This window comes from Chlorocebus sabaeus, chromosome 19 (assembly GCF_047675955.1).
Source record: "Chlorocebus sabaeus isolate Y175 chromosome 19, mChlSab1.0.hap1, whole genome shotgun sequence".
Lineage (NCBI taxonomy): Eukaryota > Metazoa > Chordata > Mammalia > Primates > Cercopithecidae > Chlorocebus > Chlorocebus sabaeus.
In genome coordinates this window covers 21,278,530-21,304,895 of record NC_132922.1, presented here as the reverse complement: position 1 = coordinate 21,304,895, position 26,366 = coordinate 21,278,530, and the positions used below count along the sequence as shown (strand labels likewise).

At 50.2% G+C, this 26,366-nt stretch overlaps 1 protein-coding gene across 1 annotated transcript; it reads right to left on the bottom strand.

Annotated features, from left to right (window-relative positions):
* Nucleotides 1-688: 688 nt before the first annotated feature.
* On the bottom strand, nt 689-25,912 carry NIPSNAP1 (nipsnap homolog 1). The gene is made up of 10 exons (XM_007975348.3): nt 25,770-25,912; nt 17,156-17,283; nt 16,912-16,957; nt 15,614-15,708; nt 7,694-7,764; nt 7,408-7,548; nt 7,069-7,100; nt 6,635-6,729; nt 4,768-4,851; nt 689-1,871 (listed from the first exon to the last, which is right to left on the bottom strand). Exons 1-10 carry the CDS (start codon nt 25,865-25,867, stop codon nt 1,807-1,809), a joined length of 855 nt encoding a protein of 284 aa, XP_007973539.1. The 5' UTR covers nt 25,868-25,912; the 3' UTR covers nt 689-1,806.
* Nucleotides 25,913-26,366: the final 454 nt, after the last annotated feature.

Genomic DNA, 26,366 nt, shown 5'->3' with positions numbered 1-26,366 from the left:
TCTCCATTTTAGACCTGACTTGCCCAGGACAGAGAGTCACAACTCTAACGCAATATTTGAAAGCTTCTAATGCAGTATTTGAAAGCTTCAAGTGTTTCCTACCCCCTGGCATGAACTGTACAAATAGGGTCGATTTTTTGGTGTAAATCCTACTTATTTGGAGCTAGTAACGCGTGTCCTGAATCCCTGGTTGTACAGGGCCAGTTCCTTCTTCCCTGGAGCAAGAAGGAAAATACTGGCTTTTTTTTTTTTTTTTTTTTGAGACAGTTTTGCTCTGTCTCCCAGGCTGAAGTGCAGTGGCGCAGTCTCGGCTCACTGCAACCTCTGACTCCAGGGTTTAAACGATTCTCCTGCCTCAGCCTCCCAAGTAGCTGGGATTACAGGCATGCACCACCATGCCCAGCTAATTTTTGTATTTTTAGTAGAGACAGGATTTCACCATGTTGCCCAGCCTGGTCTTGAACTCTTGACCTCACTCAAGTGATCTGTCCACCTCGGACTCCCAAAGTGCTGGGATTATAGGCGTGAGCTACCGCGCCCAGCCAGTACTGACTGTTGAAAATAGCTCAAGAACACAGTACCCTCCAGGAGGGTAGATCTGCCATGTGGGACTAAGCCCACCGGCTCTACTGTACCCTGCCTCAGGCACCTGCTAAAGTTCCTTGCAGATGAAGAAAGGACACTGCGATTTATAGTAAATATTTAATTGGTTCCATCAGCAACTCCAGCACAAGTTTTCCTGGATGGGAGGCAGAATCAAGCTACCCAAGGGTTCATGATGAGGTATGGGGGTCACTGAAGAGACCCCCCCGAGTCACTGACCCCCCCTCCACACACCAGGTGGCCCTGCAGAATGAGGGTTGGGCTGACAGAATGTCAATGAGGGGAGACAGAATACAGGGTGAGGGAACAGGCCCTAGGTGGTACATTTGCCTGCAGGAAGGAGGGAGGGCAGGAGAGACTTTCTGCATAGAAGGACTGGAACTACACATTTAAGTTTTCAACCCCAATATGTAGGGGGAAACAGCCAAGCCACTCTCCATCTGTCTAGTATTAGGAACCTCTCTTCAAATGGTCTTTTGTCATCTCTGTTCTTCTTCCCAATTCTGTATTCCAGATTCCAAATTCTACAATTGAAACCCAAGTTCTGAATTCTAAGTTCTACCTTCTGAGTTCCTGTTACGTGTCTGTCTCCTGCCCCTAAATCCTTCCTGGCTTCCATCCCTTTCCCCAGCCTCTCTGGGTGGAATGTCTGGACCTCCTCCTGACCATGGTGATGAGGTTTTTGTTTTGTTTTGTTTTTGGCAGTTCCAGGCTTTTCTTCAACAGGAGGGACTTGGCTCAGACTGTCCAGCAAGTGGGTGGCCCAGTGGAGACCAGGGAATTCCTTAGGGCCTGGCCTGGGCTCCTGTCTTCCCACCCCACCTCTAGCCACTGGACATGTTACCTTTTGTGCAACTAAGCTAAACGGAGGATTTCCAAGGGTGATAACTGGGGACTGGTGGCCTTGAGATGAGGAAGTCTAGAAGATATAAGAAGGCCTAAAAGATCACTATCCTTCATTCAGGGAAATTAGAAACTACTTCTAGCAAGGGGAAGGAGGCAGGCAGGGAAAGTGGAAAGGGCCTGGGCAGAGCTGTAATCCTCAGAACTTGTCAGCGTTCAGTTCCCTCTTGTCTGAGTTGAGCACTGCCCCTCAGAGTCCTCCCAGAGCCAAGACAAAACCAAGACAGCAGGACCGGGAGCGCCACTGTCTGTCGGGGTTGCCTGAGGGAGAAGGGGAAGGAGGTGGAGGTGTAGGCAGCATCACTGGAGAGGTGAGATCTTCAAGGGGATCATGATCCTAGACTCCATGTGTCGCACCAGGGGGACTGAGGAGAGAGAAAGGCAGAGGTCACACAGGGGGCTCAAGCAAGCCAACAACCTCCCCTGGCCCCACCCAAACATGCTGGCCTTTGAGTGGGCAGAAGGAGGTCCCAGATGCTGCAACAGGAATGTCCTATTGCCCTCCTGAAAGGGCCCATGAAGAGCACCAGATCCCTCAAATTATGGGATAAGATAGGACTTTGGTGGTGATGAGAATAACATTTTCTTAAATTTTAATAGTTATCTGTTGGCCAGGCATGGTGGCTCACGCCTATAATCCCAGCACTTAGGGAGGCAGAGACAAGTGGATCACCTGAGGTCAGGAGTTCGCGACCAGCCTGACCAACATGGAGAAACCCTCTCTCTACTAAAAATACAAAATTAGCCGGGCGTAGTGGCACATGCCTGTAATCCCAGCTACTGGGGACGTTGAGGCAGAAGAATCACTTGAACCTGGGAGTCAGAGGTTGCTGTGAGCCAAGATCAGGCCATTGCAGTCCAGCCTGGGCAACGAGAGCGAAACCCCATCTCAAAAAAAGAAAAAAGAAAACCCCTGATTTAGCCCAACTGCCTTGTTTTACAGATGGGGAGGGTGCAGCCTAGAGAAGGTCAGCTCAAGGTCATCCAGGAGGTTAGACTCTTTCCTCCAGCTCAGAGCTTTTCAAACTTTAATGTGCATACAAATCACTTGGCAGTTCTTGTTAACGTGCAGATTCTGATTCAGTATGTTGCAGGAAGGCTGAGATTTGTCATTCTTCTTTGTTTGTTTGTTTGAGACGGAATTTCACCCTTATTGCCAGGCTGGAGTGTAATGGCACTATCTCGGCTCACTGCAACCTCCGCCTTCCAGGTTCAAGCGATTCGCCTGCCTCAGCCTCCCAAGTAGCTGGGATTGCAGACATGTGCCACCATGCCCAGCTAATTTTGTATTTTTAGTAGAGACGGGGTTTCTCCATGTTGGTTAGGCTGGTATAGAACTCCTAAGCTTAGGTGATGGGCCCGCGTCGGCCTCCCAAAGTGCGTGAGCTACTGCACCCGGCCGAGATTTGTCATTCTTAACAAGCTCGCAGGGGATGCTAATACTGTCAGTTGGGACCACACTTGATTTTGTTTTGTTTTTTATTTTTTGTTTTTTTTTTGAGACAGGGTCTCACTCTGTCTTCCAGGCTAGAGTGCAGTGGCAGGTTCTCGGCTCAATGTGACCTCCACCTCCTGGGTTCAAGCGATTCTTGTGCCTCAGCCTCTGGAGTAGCCGGGATTACAAGCTTGAGTTACCACGCCTGGCTAATTTTTGTATTTTTAGTAGAAACGGGGTTTCACCATGTTGCCCAGACTAGTCTCCAACTCCTGGCCTCAACTGATCCATGCACCTCGACCTTACATGGTGCTGGGATTACAGGGTAAGCCAGTGTGCCTGTCCTGTTTTTTATTTTTTATTTTTGACATAGGGTCTCACTGTTGGTTTTTTTTATTATTAGTTTTTATTTTTGACATAGGGTCTCACTGTTGCCCAGGCTGGAGTGCAATGCCACAATCATGGCTCACTGTAGCCTCAAACTCCTGGGCTCAAGTGATCCTCCCACCTCAGCCTTCCAAGTAGCTGGGACTACAGGTGGGAACCATCATGTCCTGCTAATTTTTAAAAAATGTTTTGTAGAGATGGGGTCTCCCTATGTTGCCCAGGCTGGTCTTAAACTACTGGCCTCAAGTGATCCTCTTGCCTCGGCCTCCCAATGTGCTGGGATTTCAGTTTTGAGCCACCATACCCAGCTGGGACCACACTGAATAGCAAGGCTCCTGCTACCTCCTTCAGCAGACACATTCTCCCTCATACCACTTGGTAAGTGATCACTGTAAGCTCCTCAGTGGCAAGAACAGGCTCTTGTTCATTTATGTGCCCCTCAACCACCTACCTACCACAGTTCCCAGCACACAGTGAGGGCTCAGTTAACACCCACCGACTCTAGGTGGTTTCAGGGTTCCTAGCAAAGTGGCAAATACCTTGAGCAAAAAACTTGTTCGAACCTGGGCACAGTAGCTCATGCCTATAATTCCAGCACTTTGGAAGGCTTAGGTAGGAGGACTGCTTAGCCTAGGAGTTTGAGACCAGCCTGGGCGACATAGTAAGACTGCATCTCTACAAAAACAAAAACTTTGTTCAAAAACATTTCCTGCATGCTTCCTTTGTGACAAACACTGGGGAAAGCACTTTTCATAAATGAGTTTGTGGGCCGGGTGTGGTGGCTCATGCCTATAATCACAGCACTTTGGGAGGCCGAAGCAGGCGGATCACCTGAGGTCAGGAGTTCAAGACCAGCTTGACCAACATGGTAAAACCCCGTCACTACTAAAAATACAAAATTAGCTGGACACGGTGGCACATGCCTGTAATCCCAGCTACTTGGGAGGCTGAAGCAGGAGAATGGCTTGAACCTGGGAGGTGGAGGTTACAGTGAGCCAAGATTACACCACTGCACTCCAGCGTGGGTGACAGAGTGAGACTCTGTCTCAAAAATAAATAAAATAAAACATAAAACAACAGTTTGTAGAATCTTCCCTCACAGCCCTCTGATGGAAGCACTATCACCATCACCATGTTATAGACGAGGGAACAGCCTCAGCGAGGTGAAGAACCATGCCCAAGGTCACAATGGGCGTTCGCTAATCCACATCTCCTAGGCAGAGGTGTGGCCCTGGCTGTGTTATCATCCCCTAGAGCACTCACGTAGGCCTGCTGGTATCCTATGGAGTGTGCCACTGGGATAGAAACCCACTAACTCACTGTCTTAAAAGTGAGTTCCCCGTCACTGGAGGTAATCAAGAAAGGCTAGATCTCCTTGCAGAGGGGATTCCATCCTCAGACAGGGTTCTCAGCAGAAGATCTCCAAAGTCTTCACTCACCTGTATAGTAGACATTTTCATCCCAGCCTCTCTTCCTCCAGGCAGCGTTTCGAGTCTCCTCCCGAGACTGCAGGTCTTTATAGGCTGTGAGAAAGGCACAGACTCATTTCTCAGGCACAGAGGATCGGATCCCTTACCCAGCACAGGGCCCTCTTCCCACTGCCCCCCAAACCCTGCCCTGCTGTCTCCTCCTCCCTAGATGCCTCCCTCGGACTGTTAGCAAACACTATCTGCTTTAATAATCCATCCAATCAGTACATATGTTAATATTGCCTACATTTATATTTCTAGTCACAAACACTCCCAAGGGCTCTAGACTCCTATATCCATCTACTGCCTACTTGACATCTCTACTCTCATGTATCAGCATTTTTAATGTAACACTTCTGGCTGGGTGTGGTGGATCACACCTGTAATCCCAGCACTTTGGGAGGCCAAGGCTGGTGGACTGCTTGAGGCCAGGAGTTCAAGGCCAGTCTGGCCAACATGGCAAAACTCTGTCTGTACTAAAAATACAAAAATTAGTTGGGCATGGTACTGCATGCCTGTAATCCCAGCTACTCAGGAGCGTGAGGCACGAGAATCATTTGAACTTGGGAGGCGGAGGTTGCAGTGAGCTGAGATTGCACCACTGCACTCCAGCCTAGGTGACAGAGGGAGACTCTGTCTCAAAAAAAAAAAAAAAAAAGTAAGAATTCCAAGGGCCAAGATTACGTTCCTGACCCCACTGACTTGTTCCTTCCCTAGACCTCCCAGACTCAGTAAACAACACACAGCAGGTCAAGCACAAACCTGGGAGCTCTTCTGGAATGCCCTTCTCCTTCTCTTGCCCCACACAGGCAATTCATCCACAAGTCCTGTTGGTTCCACCTCTAGACTAACCAATCTGTGGACTTCTCAGCATCCCACTGCCCCATTCCCTCCTGCCTGAACTAGAGTAATGGCCTCCTGAAGCTCTGCTTTCTCTCTTGCTCCCCTACCAAGCACCCTTAACAAAGCAGCCAGCAGCCAGAGAAATCATACTAGAACAAAAATCAGGTCATGTCACTGCTGTTTGAAACAGTCTCTCATTGCATTTACAATAAATCCCAACTCATTCCCCCTCTCCTGATCCATCTCCCCACATTCTTCCTTACTCACTCCACACTGGCCTCCTTGCCATACCTCAAAACCCCGAAGGCCTTTCCCCACCACAGGGCCTTTGTACGTGCTGCTCTGTCTACTTGGAATGGTTTTGCCTAGCAATTCACAGCGGGCTTCTTCTCATCCTGCAGCTCTCAGCTTACATTTTACCCCTCAGCTTACATTTTACTCCCTCAGAGAGGCATTCTTTGTCTATGTAGACCAATGTAGATCCCCTGTATTTTTCACCATCATCTCTCCTTGCCTTTTTTTTTTTTTTTTTTTTTTTGAGACAGAGTCTCGCTTTGTTGCCAGGCTGGAGTGCAATGCCATGATCTCGGCTCACTGCAACCTCCACCTCCTGGGTTCAAGTGATTCTCCTACCTCAGCCTCCCAAGTATGTGTGCCACCATGCCCAGCTAATTTTTGTATTTTTAGTATAGATGGGTTTTCACCATATTGGCCAGGATGGTCTCAATCTCTTGACCTTGTGATCCGCCCGCCTCGGCCTCCCAAAGTGTTGTGATTACATGCATGAGCCACTGCACCTGGCCTCCTTGCCTGTTTTCTATAAATATTATTTGTAATAATCTGAAATTGATCTTTTTGTGACTTTACATCTAAGATAGTGTCTCCTGCTAGAACATTAAGTTCTATGAGGACACTAATGCAACCCCATTGGCTACAGAGAATGATGACAGAGAAAGAGAACTAACAAAAGGCTCCTGGAAGGTCTTCAACCTACCCCAGAGATGGTGCACCACGTAGAGTTCTCCTATCTGTGAGAAGAAGCCGCCCACTGCCTCCTGGTTCTCCTGCCGGTACTTGATGGCCCGAGCCCTGGAGAAGGCAGAATAATATGGGGCAGAAGCCAGGGCTGGTGCAGAGGGTACTGAGGCTGATTTCTTGGCCACATCCCACAGGAGGGGCCTAGGTGGAACCCACGGTTCTCCGGGATGCTGAGGGAAAGTGCTGATGGCAGGGTGTTCTACCAACGGAGGGCTCACAATCTTCTAGGAGATCCTCACCTCCTGGTTGGATCCTTCTCCCAGATCCATGAGGGGCAGAGGGTACTGAGTTCCCTGTGATATGGCCCTGGAAAAGGTGGCCCACCAGGGGCCTTGGTGGGGCAGGTGAGCAGGGTACCCCCCCAACCTCAGTCCTGGTGCTGCCACTTACCAGTTGTTCCCCCACTCGATCATGGTTCCTGGCTGAAAGAAAACCAAAGGGATGATGGGAATGAGCCCCCACCTCAGATTCATAGCATCGAAGCCAGGCAAGGAAGGGAAACTACCCTGTCTCCCCGCCTCCTAAGCTCCAGCAGCCATTTGGCCTCATTTGCAGGCCCTGACTCACTCAGGCCCTGGTATGCATGTTTGCACACATGTGTACACAACTCTGCTCTGAGCCCATAGGGAGGGAGAAGCCAGAAGCCCCAGTCTAGGTGTTGGGACAGCTGAAAGCAGCATTGCAGCAGGGAAGTTGGGGGGCAGGAGGGGGTCGGCCGGAGGGAGGCACCTTGAGCTTGTATGTCCTCAGCTCATAGATGTTGGGACCCAATCTGGGCTGTGGCTCATTCCAGAAGCTGAACTCGAGGAGCAACTGGTTTCTCCTGGACAGCAGCATCTGGCTCCGCTCCCTTCGGAACTCCAGGTACTCCTGTGGGCATGGTGGTAAAGGCACGGCTACCAGGAAGTGTCCTCCATCCTGACAGTGTGCCTCATGGGGTGGCAGAGGAGATCCCAGCACAGGGCTGGGCTGCATCCAACATCCAGAGAGGTGTGCTGAGTGGCCACTAACATACCTTATTGTTTTTGAGCTTGTTCATGCAGTCCATGAGGGCTGGGTAGCCACCTGAGAATCGCCACAGGTGCACTGTTGGGGGTGAGAGGTATAGGTCAGTGGGCTGCTGGGACTCCCAGCAGATGACCTCCCCAAGGTTGGCTAAGTGTATATGTGGTAGGGACGGGGGAGGCAGGTGGCCTGGTTCCCTGTAGCAGCAAGACTCTCTGAGTTCCCTCTGCCTTGGTGGAAGACCATGCTGGGGAGAGGATGATCCCAGACACAAGTCTAGGAGACCTGGATTTGAGCTCCAGCTCTGCCCAGTAGCCTTGGATGGCTCTAGGCCTCAATGTTCTCATCTTGAAAATGGGAATAATATTCCCACCCCACCTTCCTTAAATAGCAACAAGATCAGATGTGTCCTGTACCCTGGAAGCAGTGGCATGCATAAGGAAGACCACCAGGCCTTGGAGGAGCAACTGGACAAAAGGACAGGGGAGAACTGACGGGCTGATATGGAGCATTCCAAGACAGTGAATTGAAAAAAGGAACCAAGGAACAGAAGAGCTTGTGTGGTATGCTACCTCATGTGTTGAGGGCGCAAGGACATCCAGAGATGCCAATTTATGCATCACCTCTTAATGGCGATTTAAGAGATTAACAGTAGACCGGGGCAGTGGCTCACGCCTGTAATCCCAGCATTTTGGGAGGCCTGGGCAGCTGGATCACCTGAGGTCAGGAGTTTGAGACCAGCCTGACCAACATGGAGAAACCCCGTCTCTACTAAAAATATAAAATTAGCCGGGTGTGGTGGTGCATGCCTGTAATCCCAGCTACTTGGGAGGCTGAGGCAGGAGAATCGCTTGAACCCAGGAGGCGGAGGTGGTGGTGAGCCAAGACCACGCCATTGCACTCCAGCCTAGAGCGAAACTCCGTCTCAAAAAAAAAGAGATTGACAGTAGATGCCCCTGTGACACAGCATGGAGGCCTGTGGGGCCTTAGGCAGGAGGGAAGCTTACTTCGCATGGAAAACTCTTTGTACTGTTAGAATTTATAAAAATCCTAGGCCAGCCCAGTGGCTCACGCCTGAAATCCCAGCACTTTGGGAAGCTGAGGAGGGCGGATCACGAGGTCGGGAGATCAAGACCATCCTGGCTAACACGGTGAAACCCCATCTCTACTAAAAATACAAAAAAATTAGCTGGGCATAGTGGCATGTGCTGGTAGTCCCAGCGATTCAGGAGGCTGAGGTAGGGCAATCGCTTGAATCCGGGAGGCAGAGGTTGCAGTGAGCCGAAATCACGCCATTGCGCTCCAGCCTGGATGACAGAGCGAGACTCTGTCTCAAAAAAAAAAAAAGAATTTATAAAAATCCTATTATTGGCTAGGCGCCGTGACTCACGCCCATAAGCACTTTGAGAGGCCGAGAGGCAGGCAGATCACTTGAGGTTAGGAGTTCAAGACCACCCTGGCCAACATAGTGAAACCCCGTCTCTACTGAAAATATGAAAATTAGGAGCTGGGTGCAGTAGCTCATGCCTGTAATCCCAACACTTTGGGAGGCCGAGGCGGGTGGATCATTAGGTCAGGAGATCGAGACCATCCTGGCTAACACGGTGAAACCCCGTCTCTGCTAAAAATACAAAAAATTAGCCGGGCGCGGTGGCGGGCGCCTGTAGTCCCAGCTGCTGGGGAGGCTGAGGCAGGAGAATGGCGTGAACGCGCGGGGCGGAGCTTGCAGTGAGCCAAGATCGGGCCACTGCACCAGCCTAGGTGACAGAGCAAGACTCCGTCTCAAAAAATAAATAAATAAATAAATAAATTTTAAAAAATCATATTATCTGCACTGAATTGAACAATGTCCCCTCAAAATTTATGTCCACCCAAAACCTCAGAACGTGACCTTATTTGGAAATAGGTGTCTGTAGGTATAATCAACCTAAGATGAGATTATACTGGGTGGACCCTGAGTCCAGTGACTGGTGTCCTTATAAGAAGTGGGAGATCTGGACACAGGAGAACACTGTGTGAAGACAGAGACACACGGAGAGAACAGTATGTGACGAGGGAGGCAGAGATTAGAATGACAAGTCTACAAGCCAAGAAACACTAAGAGTTTCCAGCCATCCCCAGAAACTGGAAGAGGCAAGGAAGGGTTCTCCCCTAAGGCCTCAGGAAGAAGGACAGCCCTGCCCTGTCAACACCTTGATTCGTGACTTCCGGCCTCCATAACTGTGACAGGATAAACCTCTGTTATTGTAAGCCACCCAGTTTGTGGTATGTTGGTTGCCCCGGGAAACTAATTAACTCCCAATAACAAAGAAACCTAATTAATTGTGGAGGAGAAGAAAGGAAACAGTTTTGCCATCCTGTGAGCATGGCTGGGCGAATCAGCAGAAGAAGGTCCCCAGAGGATCACACAGGCAGACCTAAGCTAAGGGCGGCTGGCTGCCATCAGTCTGGAAGCTCAGACTCTGTTAACTTCCCATCCCCATCCCCAGCCTGACCTTGACCTGCTTTTTGATTCCATCTGTGCCTTGATTTTCCCATATGCAAAATGGCCTGACCCTATGGTTTAAAGGCCTCTTTCTCAAAGGAAATGGCAAAAGTACTGTATGGATGGAAATCTACCAAAACCAGGAATGCTGACCTGTGGAAAATGGATTAACGGAGAAAAGTTACAAGGACAATATCACTGGCAAGAAGAAGGAATTTTCTTTCTTTTTCTCTTTTGCCCAGGCTGGAGTGCAGTGACGCGATCTCAGCTCACTGCAACCTCCAACTCCTGGGTCCAAGAGATTGTCCTGTCTACGCCTCCCAAGTAGCTGAGATTACAGGCACGTGCCACCACACCCAGCTAATTTTTGTATTTTTGTTTTGTTTTTGTTTTTGAGACAGAGTCTCACTCTGTCGCCCAGGCTGGAGTGCAGTGGCATGATCTCGGCTCACTGCAAGCTCCACCTCCCAGGTTCAAGCCAATCTCCTGCCTCAGCCTCCCGAGTAGCTGGGACTACAGGCGCCCGCCACCACACCCGGCTAATTTTTTGTATTTTTAGTAGAGATGGGGTTTCACTGTGTCAGGCAGGATGGTCTCGATCTCCTGACCTTGTGATCCACCTGCCTCAGCCTCCCAAAGTGCTGGGATTACAGGCATGAGCCACCGTACCTGGCCAATTTTTGTATTTTTAGTAGAGACAGGGTTTCACCATGTTAGCCAGGCTGGTCTTGAACTCCTGACCTCAGGTGATTCACCCGCCTCGGCCTCCCAAAGTGCTGGGATACAGGCATGAGCCACCGCACCCAACCAAGAAGAAGGAATTGTCTAACAATTACGGTGCTCCCTGTAAGAGATGGAGCAATGGTTCTTACAAGTTTATTAAAATGTAGATTCCTGAACCCTACTCCCGGGGTACAGCTCAACATGATTCGGCTGACTCTATATGAGGGACTGAACTTCAAGGTACAAAAAATGTAGGGTATGCTTTAAAAAGGCAGGATCAGCCAGGCGCAGTGGCTCAGACCTGTAATCCCAACACTCTGGGAGGTTGAGGCAGGAGAGGAGCACTTGAGCCCAGGAGTTTGAGACCAGCCTGGGCAACATAGCAAGACCTCACCTCTACAAAACAAACAAACAAAAAACAAAACAACTAGCCTAGGCATGGTGGTGCATGTCTGCAGTCCCAGCTACTCGAGAAGTTGAGGTGAGAGGATCGCCTGAGCCCAGGAGTTCGAGGTTGCAGTGAGCTATGATCATGCCACTGCACTCCAAACTGGGTGACAGAGCGAGAGCCTGTCCTAAACAGAAAAATAAAAAAAATAAAAATAGGCCAGGGGCAGTGTCTTACACCTGTAATCCCAGCACTTTGGGAGGCTGAGGCGGGTCGATCACCTGTGGCCAGGAGCTCAAGACCAGCCTGGCCAAAATGGTGAAGCCCTATCTCTACTAAAAATACAAAAATTAGCCAGGCATAGTGGTTCATGCCTGTAGTCCCAGCTACTCGGGAGGCTGAGGCATAAGAACTTGCTTGAATCCAGGAGGTGGAGGTTGCAGTGAGCTGAGATCACGCCACTGCACTCCAGCCTGGGCAACAGTGAGACTCGGTCTCAAAAAAGAAAAAAAAGAAAAAGTCAGGATCCCATCCCTCAAAGTTCATTTCACAACTAGCAAATGCTTAAGATAATTCAAGGAATACTGCTGGAGCTGATCAAGTCAAGCTTAATATGGGAAAGCTGTAGTGACTGAAACTGAGGGCAATTTGCTTTTGTCTTATTCCCTTAGCCACATATCAGTGTCTAGCCGGGCACGATAGCACACGCCTATAGTCCCAGCTACTCAGGAGGATTGCTTGAGCCCAGAAGTTCAAGTCCGGCTTGGGCAATATAGTGAGACCCTGTTTCTAAATAGAAATAATAAAAATAAAACAGAAATAATATTTTAATGTCTGTTACTAAAACCAAATAATTGATTAAGGAGATACACCTATCTATCTGTAGGTCACAGATTATTTTCAAAGACACATGATTATCGGGGCCGTCAAAGGATGAAATAGGTTAGCTTACAAGTGAGCTCTTCATGGTTGGGAGAATTCAAGGGAAGTTTAGAGGACCATCTGTTATAGCTGTGCTATGCAGACAGTCTAAACCAGTACTGTCCAAAAGTACTTTCTGCATGAGCCCCGTGTGTGTGAGTAAGCATTTGAAATGTAGCTAGTATGACTAAGAAACTGAATTTTTTCTTTTAAAAAATATTTTCATATATATATATATATATATATATTTTGTAGAAGCAAAGTCTCATTATGTTGCCCAGGCTGGTTTCAAACTCCTGGCCTCAAGTGTTCCTCCCACCTCAGCCTCCTAAACTGCTGGGATTATAAGCATAAGCCACCATACTCAGTACTGAATTTTTTCTCTTTTAGAGACAGGGTCTCACTGTGTTGCCCAGGCTGGAGTGCAGTGGCTATTCACAGGTGTGATGGTATTGAATCACAGCCTCGAACTCCTGGGCTCAAGCAATCCTCCCACCTCAGCCTCCCAAGTAGCTAGGACTACAGGTGAGCACCTTGGCACACATTGAATTTTAACTTTTATGTAATTTTAACTAATATAAATTTCAACAGCTACATGTGAGGCCAGGGTGCAGTGGCTCACACCTGTAATCCTAGTAGTCCAGGAGGCCAAGGCTGATGGATTGCTTGAGTCCAGGAGTTCAACACCAGCCTGGGCAACATAGCGAAACCCTGTCTCTACTAAAAATACAAAAAATTAGCTGGCTGTGGTGGCGCACACCTGTAGTTCCAGCTACTTGGGAGGCTGAGGTGAGAGAATCATCTGAGCCTGGGTGGTCAAGACTACAATGAGCCGTGATCACACCACGGCACTCCAGCCTGGGCAACCAGAGTGAGACGCTGTCTCAAAAAAATAAATAAATAGGCCAGGCGTGGTGGCTGACACCTGTAATTCCAGCACTTTGGGAGGCTGAGGCGGGAGGATCACGAGGACCAGCCTGACCAACATGGTGAAACCTTGTCTCTACTAAAAATACAAAAAAATTAGCCGGTCGTGGTGACAGGTGCCTGTAGTCCCAGCTACTCGGGAGGCTGAGGCAGGAGAATGGCGTGAACCCGGGAGGTGGAGCTTGCAGTGAGCCAAGATCACGCCACTGCACTCTAGCCTGGGCAACAGAGCAAGACTCCGTCTCAAAAAAAAAAAAAATACAAAAATTAGCTGGGTGTGGTGACATGCACCTGTAATCTCAGCTATTCAGGAGGCTGAGGCAGGAGAATCACTTGAACCTTTGAGGTTCAAGAACAACTTGAGGTTGCAGTGAGCCAAGATTGCACCACCGTACTCCAGCTTGGGCGACAGTACAGAGCGAGACTCCATCTCTAAATAAATAAATAAATAAATAAATAAATAAAAAGCTAAATGTGGTTAGTGGCTATCATTTTGGACAGGGTGGGTCTGAATTTGAGGTCCCTTTGAGTGGCTGAGATGCTGTGAGTCAGCCAAATTCATGTGTGGGTTCTTATAGCTGGTACCAACTTTGGTGTGTCTATTAGGGTGGGATGGGGCATGCTAGGTGTGCCCCTGGGACTGTAAGACACCAGCTTAGACAAGAAGAACCCCTATTTATTCCACAAATATGTACTGCATATTAGGGATTCACCTATATATGGAGACAGACAACTAAACAGGCAGCTATAGGGGTATATGATCAGGGCATGAGGAGGTAATTACTGAGGCCTGGAGAGCTAGGGAAGGTGCCTGACCCAGCCCAGGTGGAGGAAATCTTGGCAGCCTTCCAGGAGGAGGTGACATCTATGCCAACATAGAAAAGTGAATAGTCCAGGCACTGTGGCTCATGCCTGTACTCCCAGAACTTTGGGAGGCCAAGATGGAAAGATTGCTTGAGCCTGGAAGTTTGAGACCAACCTGGGTAACATAGGGAGACCCCGTCTCTACAAAAAATTTAAAATAAATCAGTTGGACATTGTGGCATGCACCTGTGGTCTCAGCTACTCGGGAGGCTGAGGCAGGAGGATTGCTTAAGCTCAGGAGGTTAAGGCTATGTAAGCTGTGATCACACCACTGCACTCCCCACTGGGCAAAAAGACCTGATTTCAAAAATAAATACATAAATGAAAATTTTAAAATGAATAAAAATGAAAGGCCAGGCACGATGGCTCATGTCTGCAATCCCAGCACTTTGGGAGGCCAAGGAGGCAGGATCATTTGAGTTCGGGAGTTAGAGACCAGCCTGGGCAATATGGAGAAACCCCGTCTCTACCAAAAAACACAAAAATTAGCCGAGCATGGTGGAGCGCACCTATAGTCCCAGCTACTCGGGAAGCTGAGGTGGGAGTATTGCTTGAACCTGGGAAATTGAAGCTCGAATGAGCCAAGATTATACCACTGCACTCCAGCCTGTGTGACAGAGCAAGACCCCGTCTCAAAAACAAAATGCCGGGAGTGGTGGCTTATGCCTGTAATCCCAGCACTTTGGGAGGCCGAGGCGGGTGGATCACCGGAGGTCAGAAGTTCGAGACCAGCCTGACCAACATGGTGAAACCCCATCTCTACTAAAAATACAAAATTAGCTGGGAGTGGTGGCACATGCCTGAAATTCCAGCTACTCAGGAAGCTGAGGCAGGAGAATCTCTTCAACCCAGGAGGTGGAGGTTGCAGTCAGCCAAGACCTGCCAGCCTGGGTGACAGAGCAAGACCCTGTCTCAAAAGAAAAGGAAAAAAAAAAAAGGCCGGGTGCAGTGGCTTACACCTGTAATCCCAGCACTTTGGGAGGCTGAGGCAGGTGGATCACCTGAGGTCAGGAGTTCAAGACAAGCCTGACCAAGATGGTGAAACCCTGTCTCTACTAAAAATACAAAATTAGTTGGGAATGGTGGCACACTCCTGTAATCCCAGCTACTCAGGAGGCTGAGATAGGAGAATTGCTTAAATTGGGGAGGCGGAGGTTGCAGTGAGCCGAGATCGCACCATTGCACTCCAGCCTGAGCAACAAGAGTGAAACTCAGTCTCAAAAAAAAAAAAAAAGAACAAAAGACAGTGATCCAGGTAAAGCAGGCAAAGAAGAAGTAATGCTTAAGGCAGAAGAAAGAGCATGAGCAGTAGTCTGGAACTAAAGAATGAAACTGTCAATCTGAGGAACTGAGTCCTGGGTGGGACAGCACAGCGAGGCAAGGAGGATTTGGCGCCATGAGGCTGGGGGTGGGGCCGGGAAGGACTCACAGGCTTCACAGGTCACCTTGAGGGCACAGGGGAGCCAGGACAGGTATTTGAGCAGAGGAGTGAGGTGATGAGGTTTTAGTAAGAGCCCCACCAGGTGCTGTTGTGGAGAGGGAGTGGAGAACGGCCCAGTGTGAAAGGTGCTGGAGGCCAGGGCTGGGAGGTAGCAATGGCACTAGGGAGGTGAGCGCCTTACCTGCCTGGTCCTGTTCCCCATACCACGTGTTCCAGTTGCCCACGAGTGAGCATGGGTAGTCCTCATCCAGGTGCAGCTTGGGCAGCACAGCCTCCCTGTGGGAGGGGTGCAGAGAGGGGCAAGGTTCACATAGCCATCAGGACCTCTGAGATAAGGGTTCAAACTCAGTTCAAACTGCAGACCCTGGGGTTGGGCCTCAGACTCTCCATCTCAAAAATGCAGAAGCTAGGCAAATGCAGAAGCTAGGCAAAGGGCCCTCAGGACTTTCTTTTTTTTTTTTTTTTTTTTTTTTTGAGACGGAGTCTCGCTCTGTGCCCCAGGCTGGAGTGCAGTGGCGCGATCTCGGCTCACTGCAAGCTCCGCCCCCCCGGGTTCACGCCATTCTCCTGCCTCAGCCTCCCGAGTAACTGGGACTACAGGCGCCCGCCACCTCGCCCGGCTAATTTTCTTGTATTTTTAGTAGAGACGGGGTTTCACCGTGTTAGCCAGGATGGTCTCGATCTCCTGACCTTGTGATCCGCCCGTCTCGGCCTCCCAAAGTGCTGGGATTACAGGCTTGAGCCACCGCGCCCGGCAGGACTTTCAACTCTGAAATTTACATCCTGGCTGGACATGGAGGCTCACACCTGTATTCCCAACACTGGGAGGCTGAGGCAAGAGGATTGCTTGAGCCCAGTAGTTTGAGACCAGCCTGGGCAGCAAAGTGAGATCCCATGTCTCTTTTTTGTGTGTGAGACGGAGTTTCGCTCTTGTTGCCCAGGCTGGAGTGCAATGGCGCAATATTGGCTCCCTGGAACCTCCGCCTCCCGGAGACCATCTCTTTTAAGAAAAATAAAAGAAAGAAAAAGGGGCCAAGCGCGGTGGCACATGCCTATAATCCCAGCACTCGGAGGCCAAGGCGGGTGGATCACCTGAGGTCAGGAGTTCGCAACCAGCCTAACATGGTGAAACCCTGTCTCTACTAAACACAAAAAAATGTTCCAGGCTTAGTGGCGCATGCCTGTAATCCGAACTACTTGGGAGGCTGAGACAGGAGAATCGCTTGTACCTGGGAGGCAGAGGTTGCAATAAGCCGAGATCGCACCATTGCACTCCAGCCCGGGCAACAAGAGCGAAACTCCATTTCAAAAAAAAAGAAAAGAAAAGAAAAGAAAAGAAAGAAAAAGGCAGAAATAAAAGAAATCTACATCTCCTGGATTTCTACCAAAAAAAACAGGGTGGAGGATGTTCTGCGGATTTGCTGAGAGTGTGGTCCCCACCCAAGCAGCGGCTGGGATGTATGGATGCAGGACGCTCACGTGAGGCTGTTGTAGGCATCCAGGTATTCGGGCTTTACATTGTGAACTGCAACAGAGGACAGAGAACAAGAAGTGAGGTAGGGTGTGTACACAGTGAAGAACTTGGGGTGAGGGGAGCAAATCAAGGCCAGGGGTCCCAGGACAGCTTAGGACATTCCAGACCCTCCCATCTCCATCCTGGAGCCTCACAGGCCCCCCAGAGCCCCTGAAAGGGCAGAGCTTGGTCAGCTCAGCAGCCACTCACACTGGATCTTGTAGAGGTTGCTGGTTTCCTTCTTGGACAGCAGGGTGGAGTGGGCATCCTTCCGGGGATCCACCTTGTGAACAAAGAGGGAGCGGAACCAGCTGCCTTCATTGTCCTTGGAATAGAAACTGCAGAACAGAGGAGTTGAGGGGGACGTGTGGAGGTGGGGGGAGCCCCAGCAATTCCATCTGCTCGGATGTCCTGCTCCCCTAGACCAGTGACCCACATTTCTGGGAACAGGGCCATGGAGTCCTGTGGTAGCTCCAGAGTGTGAAATGCTATTGGAGCCAGCTCCTTTCTACAGAGATTCCAGCTGCCCAGTTGGCTTCTTGAAGCTTTGCAGAGCCTCAGGAGGCCAGGAGAGGCAGCCCCACCTCCCACTTCTCTCTGTAGCCTCCCTGCCTCCACTTCATCCCCCTTCCAAGAAGTCCTCTACTTGGGTCACACAACTGCCACCTCTTGCCAAGAGGATCAACCCCAAATCCACCTTGCATCATGCCCAAAGCCCACTGTACTCCAGCTTGGGCAACAGAGCAAGACTCTGTCTCAAAAAAATAAAAATAAAATAAAATAATACAATAATTAGCTGGGTGTGGTGACACATGCCTATAGTCTCAGCCACTTGAGAGACTTAGGAGGATCGCATGAAGCCCAGGAAATCAAAGCTACAATGAGCCATGATCAGGCCACCGCACTCCAGCCTGGGTGACAGAGACCATGTCTCAAAAAAAAAAAAAAAAATTTTTTTTTTTTAAAATAATCTTAAAGTAGTGATATGTTTGTTTTGTTGTGTTTGTTTTTGAGATGGATAAGTGGTAAGATCTCCACTCACTGCAACCTCCGCCTCCTGGGTTCAAGTGATTCTCCTGCCTGAGCCTCCCAAGTAGCTGGGACTACAGGCATGCACCACCACGCCCAGTTAATTTTTGTGTTTTTAGTAGAGACAGGGTTTCATCATGTTGGCCAGAATGGTCTCGATCTCTTGACCTCATGATCCGCCTGCCTCAGCCTCCCAAAGTGCTGGGATTACAAGCATGAGCCACCGCAGCCGGCCAAAGTGGTGATATGTTTGCATAAGCATAAAAATGAGAGGTTGGGTGCAGTGGCTCAAGCCTGTAATCCCAGCACTTTGGGAGGCTGAGGCGGACAGGTCATGAGGCCAGGAGACTGAGACCATCCTGGTTAACATGGTGAAATCTTGTCTCTACTAAAAATATAAAAATTAGCCGGGCGTGGTAGTGGGCGCCCGTAGTCCCAGCTACTTGGGAGGCTGAGGCAGGAGAATGGCGTGAACCTGGGAGGCGGAGCTTGCAGTGAGCCGAGATCGCGCCACGGCACTCCAGCCTGGGCGACAGAGCAAGACTCCGTCCGTCTCTAAAAAACAAAAGAAAAGAAAAAAAAATGAGAAATGGGCCAGGCATAGTCGCTCATGCCTGTAATTCCAGCGCTTTGGGAGGCTGAGGCAGGCCTATTGCTTGAGCTCAGGAGTCTGAAGCCCTGTCTCTGCAATAAATAAAATATTGCTGGGTGCGGTGGCTCATGCCTGTAATCCCAACACTTTGGGGGGCCAAGGTGGACAGATCACATGAGATCAGGAGTTTGAGACCAACCTGACCAACATGCAGAAACCCCACCTCTACTAAAAATACAAAATTAGCCAGGCATGGTGGTGCATGCCTGTAATCCCAGCTACTCAGGAGGCTGAGGTGGGAAGATCACTTGAACCCAGGAAGCAGAGATTGCGATGAGCTGAGATTGGGCCATCGCAGTCCAGCCTGGGAATACAAGAGTGAAACTCTTTCTCAAAAAAAAAAAAAATTAGCCAGGTATGGTCAAGTACACCTGTAGTCCCAGCTACTCAGGAGGCTGAGGAGGGAAGATTGCTTGAACCCAGGAGGCAGAGGTTTTAGCAAGCTGAGGTCGGGCCACTGCACTCCAGACTGGGTAACAGAGCCAGACCCTGACTCAAAAAAAAAAGAGGCTGGGCATGGTGGCTTATGCCTGTAATCCTAGCACTTTGGGAGGCTGAGGCAGGCGGATTGCCTGAGCTCAGGAGTTCAAGACTAGCCTGTGCAACATGGCAAAACCCCATTTCTACTAAAAAAAAAAGTACAAAATATTAGCCAGGAGTGGTGATGTGTGCCTGTAGTCCCAGCAACTTGAGAGGCTGAGGCAGAATTGCTTGAATCCAGGAGGCAGAGGCTGCAGTGAGCCAAGATCGCACCACTGCATGCCAGCCTGGGTGACAGAGTGAGACTCCATGTTCAGAATAAAAAAAAGAAAGAAAAAAAAAAAGAGAGAGAAATGACTTATCCCAAACTGTTAATACTGCTTACCTGGGAAAGAGGAATAGGAGGCTAAATTTTTCTTTATTCATTATAATTTTTTGTAAAGATTTAAAAAAGTGTGTTAAGCATTTCTGATTTCATGGACTGTCTCGGTCATTGTACATGCATTTGCTTCATTAGCAAAAAGACAATTATCATTAGGTGGGTAGTGTGGTCTGTGAAGTTTTTACACCAGAATAAGGGAGGCTCTAAGCCAGGGATCTGTGATACACTTTTCAACTGCACGATCTCACTGATTCTATGCAATGATCTTATAGTATTGGTACTACTGGTATTCCCATTCTCGAGACGATAAAATAGAAAGAAGCCCAGGGAGTTTAAGGGACTTGCCCAAGGCCACACAGGAAATCAGAGGGCAGAGTTAAGAACCAACCCAGTGGCCAGGCGTGGTTGCTCACGCCTGTAATCCCAGCACTTTGGGAGGCCAAGGTGGGTGGATCACGAGGTCAGGAGATCGAGACCATCCTGGCTAACACGGTGAAACCCCTTCTCTACTAAAAATACAAAAAATTAGCCGGGCGTGGTGGTGGGCGCCTGTAGTCCCAGCTACTCAGGAGGCTGAGGCAGGAGAATGGCATGAACCCGGGAGGCAGAGCTTGCAGTGAGCCGAGATCGCACCACTGCACTCCAGTCTGGGAGACGCAGCGAGACTCCGTCTCAAAAAAAAAAAAAAAAAAAGAACCAACCCAATGCTCTTTCCTTGAAAGCCAACCCCCACCTCAGGTTGGGCACTGAGGGACTTGACCTTTGGTTTTAATGTAGAGGGGCTGCTTCCCCTGGAGGGAGACAGGCAGTGAGAACAGCTCCTACTATTTATCAACTAAGACCTTTGCTCTAGAAAGGACTAGACTGAGTAATTTATTAACATCAGCACTGACCAAGATAAATATCAGTCAAGTAGCCAGCCCTGAAGAGAGAGATTATGGGCTGGAATGCTGGAAACTTCAGGAGCTCTGATGGGCTCCCGTCTCTTCCCACTACTCTAATCCTTCCTGCCTGTGGGCCTCAGTTTCCGCATCTATCAAACGAGCAGGGTGGTGGAGCCCATCCCTAAAGCTCTTTTCTACAGGGAAAATCCAAGAAAGGACTTGTCAAAGATCTCAGAGGAGGGTTTGAACTCCAAGCCAGCATCCCCAAGGGCACATTTGCAAGAGTACAAATTTCACTTTCTCAGTGAAATTACAGTGTTCTCCTACCCTTAACCTCCACAAGCCCTCTCATCCTGCTCTCCCCTCTTGTTCTAGAGCACTTTCTAAAACGCTATACTAGGATGAGCCCAGTGGCTCATACCTGTAATCCCAGCACTTTGGGAGGCTGACGCAAGAGGGAAGGATTGCTTGAACCCAGGAGTTGTTTTTGTTGTTGTTGTTGTTGTTTTTGGTTTATTGAAATGGAGTCTCAGTCTGTCTCCCAGGCTGGAGTGCAGTGGCGTGATCTCGGCTCACTGCAACCTCCGCCTCCTAGGTTCAAGCAATTCTCCAGCCTCAGCCTGCCTGCCAAGTAGCTAGGACTACAGGCATGTGCCACCATACCCAGTTAATTTTTTATTTTTAGTAGAGACGAGTTTTCACCATGTTGGCCAGGCTGGTCTTGAACTCCTGACTTCAGGTGATCCTCCTGCCTCAGCCTCCCAAAGTGCTGGGATTACAGGCGTGAGCCACTGCGCTTGGCCTTTTTTTGGTTTTTTGTATTTTTTTTGAGATGGAGTTTCACTCCGTTGCCCAGGCTGGAGTGCAGTGGCACAATCTCAGCTCACTGCAACCTCCACCTCCTGGGTTCAAGCGATTCTCCTGCCTCAGCCTCCTGAGTAGCTGAGACTACAGGTGCGTGCTACCACACCTGGCTAACTTTTGTATGTTTTAGTAGAGACGGGGTTTCACCACGTTGGCCAGGCTGGTCTCAAACTCCTGACCTCAAGTGATCCGCCTGCCTTGGCCTCCCAAAGTGATGGGATTACAGGCGTGATCCACCATGCCCAGCCGAACCCAGGAGTTTGAGACCAGCCTGGGAAACATAGCAAGACCTCATCTCTACTACAAATTAAAAATTTTAAAAAAATTATGCTTTTTGGCTTATTATGTGCTTTGTTTATTGTCAGTCTCTAAACTGGAAGCAGCCCTAGTGGGACAGAATCCTTGTCTGTTCTGTTGCATCCCTGCTGTATCCCCTATGCTTGGAGCAGTGCTGGGCACATGGTGAGAACGCAGTCCAAGTTTGAGAAATGAACGAAGGAGGAGCTAAGACATTCTTGCATGAAAATGATGAAAGCTGGAAAGTATGAAAGAAATGGTAGACCTTGACCCAGAGTGACTTCACTCAGGGATCGGGGGTCCTTTCCATCCTTAACACCAACAGCAGAACTAGTGCTTACGAGCACAAGCTCTGGACAAACCCAGGTTCTGATGCTAGGTCAGCTTCATCTTTCTTTTTTCTTCTTTTTTTGAGACAGGGTCTCACTCTGTCACCCAGGCTGGAGTGCAGTGACACAGTCATAGCTCACTGCATCCTCTATCTCCCAGACTCAAATGATCCTCCCAAGTAGCTGAGACCACAGGTGTGCACCACCATGCCTGGCTAATTTTTGTTGTTGTTTGAGATGGAGTCTTACTCTGTTGCCCAGGCTGGGGTACAATGGCATGATCTCAGCTCACTGCAACCTCCACCTCCCAGGTTCAAGCAATTCTCCTGTGTCAGCCTCCAGAGTAGCTGGGACTATAGGCATGTGTCACCATGTCCAGCTAATTTTTTTTTTTTCTTGAGACGAAGTCTCGCTCTTGTTCCCCAGGCTGGAGTGCAATGGTGCGATCTCAGCTCACTGCAACCTCCACCCCCGGGGTTCAAGTGATCCTCCTGTCTCAGCCTCCCAAGTAGCTGGGATTACAGGCATCTGCTACCATGCCTGGCTAATTTTTGTGTTTTTAGTAGAGACAGGGTTTCACCACGTTGGCCAGGCTGGTCTCAAACTCCTGAACTCAGGTGATCCACCCGCCTCAGCCTCCCAAAGTGCTGGCATTACAGGTGTGAGCCACCGCACCCAGTCTTTTTTTTTTTTTTTCCCCCTGATACGGAGTCTCCCTCTGTTGCCCAGGCTGGAGTGCACTGGTGCGATCTTGGCTCACTGCAACCTCCGGCTCCCCAGTTCAAGCGATTCTCCTGCCTCAGCCTCCTGAGTAGCTGGGAATACAGGCAGACGCCACCATGGCTATTTTTTTTTTTTTTTCGAGACAGAGTCTTGCTCTGTCACCCAGGCTGGAGTGCAGTGGCGTGATCTCAGCTCACTGCAACCTCCACCTCCCTGGTTTAAGCGATTCTCCTGCCTCAGCCTCCAGAGTAGCTGGGATTACAGATGCATACCACCACACCCAGCTAATTTTTGTATTTTTAATAGAGATGGGGTTTTACCATGTTGGCCAGGCTGGTCTTGAACACCTGACCTCGTGATCTGTCTGCCTGGGCCTCCCAAAGTGCTGGGATTACAGGTGGGAGCCACCAGCTCTGGCCTTGCTAATTTTTGTGTTTTTAGTAGAGATGAGGTTTCACCATGTTGGCCAGGTTGGTCTTGAACTCCTGGCCTCAGGTGATCCGTCCACCTCAGCCTCCCAAAGTGACAGACGTAAACCACCGTGCCTGGCCAAATTTTTGAATTTTTTATAGAGACAGGATCTTGCCATGTTGCCCAGGCTGGTCTCAAACGCCTGGGTTCAAGTGATTCTCCCACCTGGCCTACCAAAGTGTTGGGATTATAGGCGTGAGCCACGGTGCCTAGCCCGGGTCCATTTGATTTAAAAGCCCACACTCCATCCCCACCCCAGCAGCCTCATTGCCCCCAAACTTCACAGGCCAGAAGGGCTGCTGCTGGCCCTACTAGTGACTCCAGAGAGATATGGGGCAGCCTGAGGGCAGCAGGACAGAGTGTTCTCAGGTATCCAATGTGGAATTAAGGCATAAGTAACTGCAAGATGGTCCTTGAGGGACTTGATAAATATTAATCCAAGTGTCTTCACAGCAATCCTGCCAAAAACACCAAGCAGGGATCACCATCCCCACTTTCCAGAAAAGGAAACTGAGGCTGACGGAGGTTCAGCAACTCATCCAGGGTTACTAAGTGAGGGGCAGCAGGCTGACTCTAAGACCCATGCTCCTTTTATGGCCTCTGGGTGTTTGCCACACAAATGGTTTTACCACCAATCCATTCTGTCCCTTCCCCAACCTTGATGTTTTCATCTGGAAAACAAAGGGCTCATAAAAGATGATCTTCCCAGAGCCCTTTGAGCCTCAATATTATGTGGGTCTCATGCAGAAATTGCTTGTAACATAGGCTAGGGGCAAGGAGTTGCTGCATGTTCGTCAAGTGCCAGACACTTCACAACCACGGTATCTTTTTTGTTTTAGACAGAGTCTTGCTCTGTCACCCAGGCTGGAGTGCAATAGCGCGATCTCGGCTCACTGCAACCTCCATCTCCTGGGTTCAATTGATTCTCCTGCCTCAGCCTTCCTAGTAGCTGGGATTACAGGTGTGAGCCATCATGCCCAGCTAATTGTTTGTATAAGTAGAGACAAGGTTTCACCAACATGGTGAATTTTTTTTTTTTTTTTTTGAGACGGAGTCTCTCTCTTGTCATCCAGGCTGGAGACTGGAGTGCAGTGGCACGATCCCAGCTCATTGCAAGCTCCGCCTCCTGGGTTCACGCCATTCTCCCGCCTCAGCCTCCTGAGTAGCTGGGACTACAGGCGCGCACCACCGCGCCCGGCTAATTTTTTGTATTTTTAATAGAGAAGGGGTTTCACTGTATAGCCAGGATGGTCTCGATCTCCTGACCTCATGATCCGCCCGCCTCGGCCTCCCAAAGTGCTGGGATTACAGACATGAGCCACCGTGCCCGGCCATTTTTGTACTTTTTATAGAAACAGGATCTCACAGTGTTGCCAGGCTGGTCTTGAACTGCTGACCTCAAGTGATCCGCCTGCCTTGGCCTCCCAAAGTGCTGCGATTACACGTGTGAGCCACCATACCCGACCAACCATGGCATCTTTAGTCCTCAACAACCCTATGCGATACTTTCTGTCTGATTACTCCCATTTTACAGATGAGGAACCCGAGGCTTAAAGAGTCCTGAGGTCACCCCACCTAGAAATTCCGAGTTAAATTTGTTAGTGCCAGGCAAACTCTAGGCTCTTCCCACGGTGTCAGCTTTCTCCCTAATTATTGGGCAGTCTGGGTGGGGGGCTTATGCCACTCCTCTTTCCCAGCTGTTGAAAAGCCCCACTGCTCTGTGCTGTAACATCTCATGGCAGGCTCTAACAGAACTTTGCAGCTTCATTCCTGGGCTGCAGGGCTGGAGGGATGCTTGCTTCCTTTTCACAGGTTGGGGGAAGGGGAACAGGTGGCCTCACTTCTTTGGTAAATATTCCTTGACCATACACAGTCCTGAGCCCTCTGAGGGTGGGAGGCTGGGGAAACAGAGAAAAATGAGATCAGGGTCTAGCGAGAGACAGACAAGCACCAAGTCATAACTGTGCAGGGTGATATATGCAGATGGGGAAAGTACAGGGCTGTGGGGACCAAGGAGCGAGTGGCTGCTCAGGGACAGTCAGGGAGGCCAATCCCTAGCTCAGCCCAGAGCAGGGCCCAAACAAAAGCCCAGGCTGAGAGCACATGGCCCAGCCAGACTCCCACTCCCAGGAGGCCACCAGTTGGGTGCAAAGTGCATGGCGCATTGGCAGACCTGGGTCCCAGATCTGGTTATGCCATGGCACAGCAGGGAGGGTGACCTTGGACAACTCCCGTCCGTTTCCCCACCTGTACAGTTCGAGGTGGGGGAACAAAGGATCTGTGCAGCCATGGCCCCTGGGGATCCCCCACTGCTCCCCTGCCATCATCTCTTTCCCACAGAACTTCCCGACGGAGGAGCTGACTCTACCAGAAGCCTCCAGTGGGTGTTAAATCATAAGCTACGCCTGGGAGTGGGCCACTCCTCCTGTCTTCTGCCCTCTCCCAGTCTCCAGGGCCCAGTACCTGCCCTTCTCACCATCTTTCATCAGGTCCCCATCACAGCCCGGTCCCAACCAGGACAAAGACCCTACCCATCCCTTTCTCGCCTCCCCCATTCTTTGCCCAGACCCTTCCCTAGGCCTTGATCCTGCCCCGCCTCTAACCCGCAGATTCCAAGAGAGGAGTCTCTGCCCCTCCCCCCCGGCCCAGTCCCTGGCCCCCGCCCGTGCACCCCACCCCGCGCGCTTCTGTCCCTGCCTGGCCCGGCTCTCACCGCGCCGCAGCTGCAGCCGCAACGTCCCCAGCGCGGGGCCCCGGGCCCCCCAGCAGCCGCCGCGCCGCCACAGAGATGCTGCATAGCCGCGGAGCCATGTTGGAGCCGCGAAGGTTGCAGGAAGGCCCCGCCCCCAAGCCTGGGTGAAGGAGGCGGGGCGCGAATAAACTCCACCCCTCCGACTCGCCCGCCCCCTCCACTCACCCGGCCAGGTGGGCGTTGCCCGTGGGCGTCTCCAGCTCCGCAGGTGCTTGACGGAAGTCAGGGTTCTAATCTTCTCTGCGCGCTCTGCGACCTTGGCAAGCCCTTTGTCCACTCTGGGCCTCAGGATCCACCTAAGTAAAATGGGAGCGTGGAACAATAATACCAAGGGTTCTTAACACGGCTGTCCGGGATGTGCAGCAGAGGGTCAGTGTAACCTCCCCATGGGTTCATTTTGCCCGTTTCATTTTTCCCCGACAGAGCGATTTATCAAGACAGGGGAATTGCAATAAGAGTTTAATTCATGCAGAGCCGACTGAATGGGAGACCGGAGTTTTATTATTACTCAAATCAGTCTCCCTGAAAATTCGGAGACTGGGTTTTATTAAGGATAAT

Excerpts from the sequence above, each read along its gene's own strand:
- NIPSNAP1 (XM_007975348.3), bottom strand. The coding sequence starts at position 25,867 with ATGGCTCCGCGGCTATGCAGCATCTCTGTGGCGGCGCGGCGGCTGCTG. Across the intron at positions 17,284-25,769 it reads GCGGCTGCAGCTGCGGCGCG|TTTCTATTCCAAGGACAATG; the intron begins GTGAGAGCCGGG and ends TCTGTTCTGCAG. Across the intron at positions 7,549-7,693 it reads ACAAGCTCAAAAACAATAAG|GAGTACCTGGAGTTCCGAAG; the intron begins GTATGTTAGTGG and ends CCATGCCCACAG.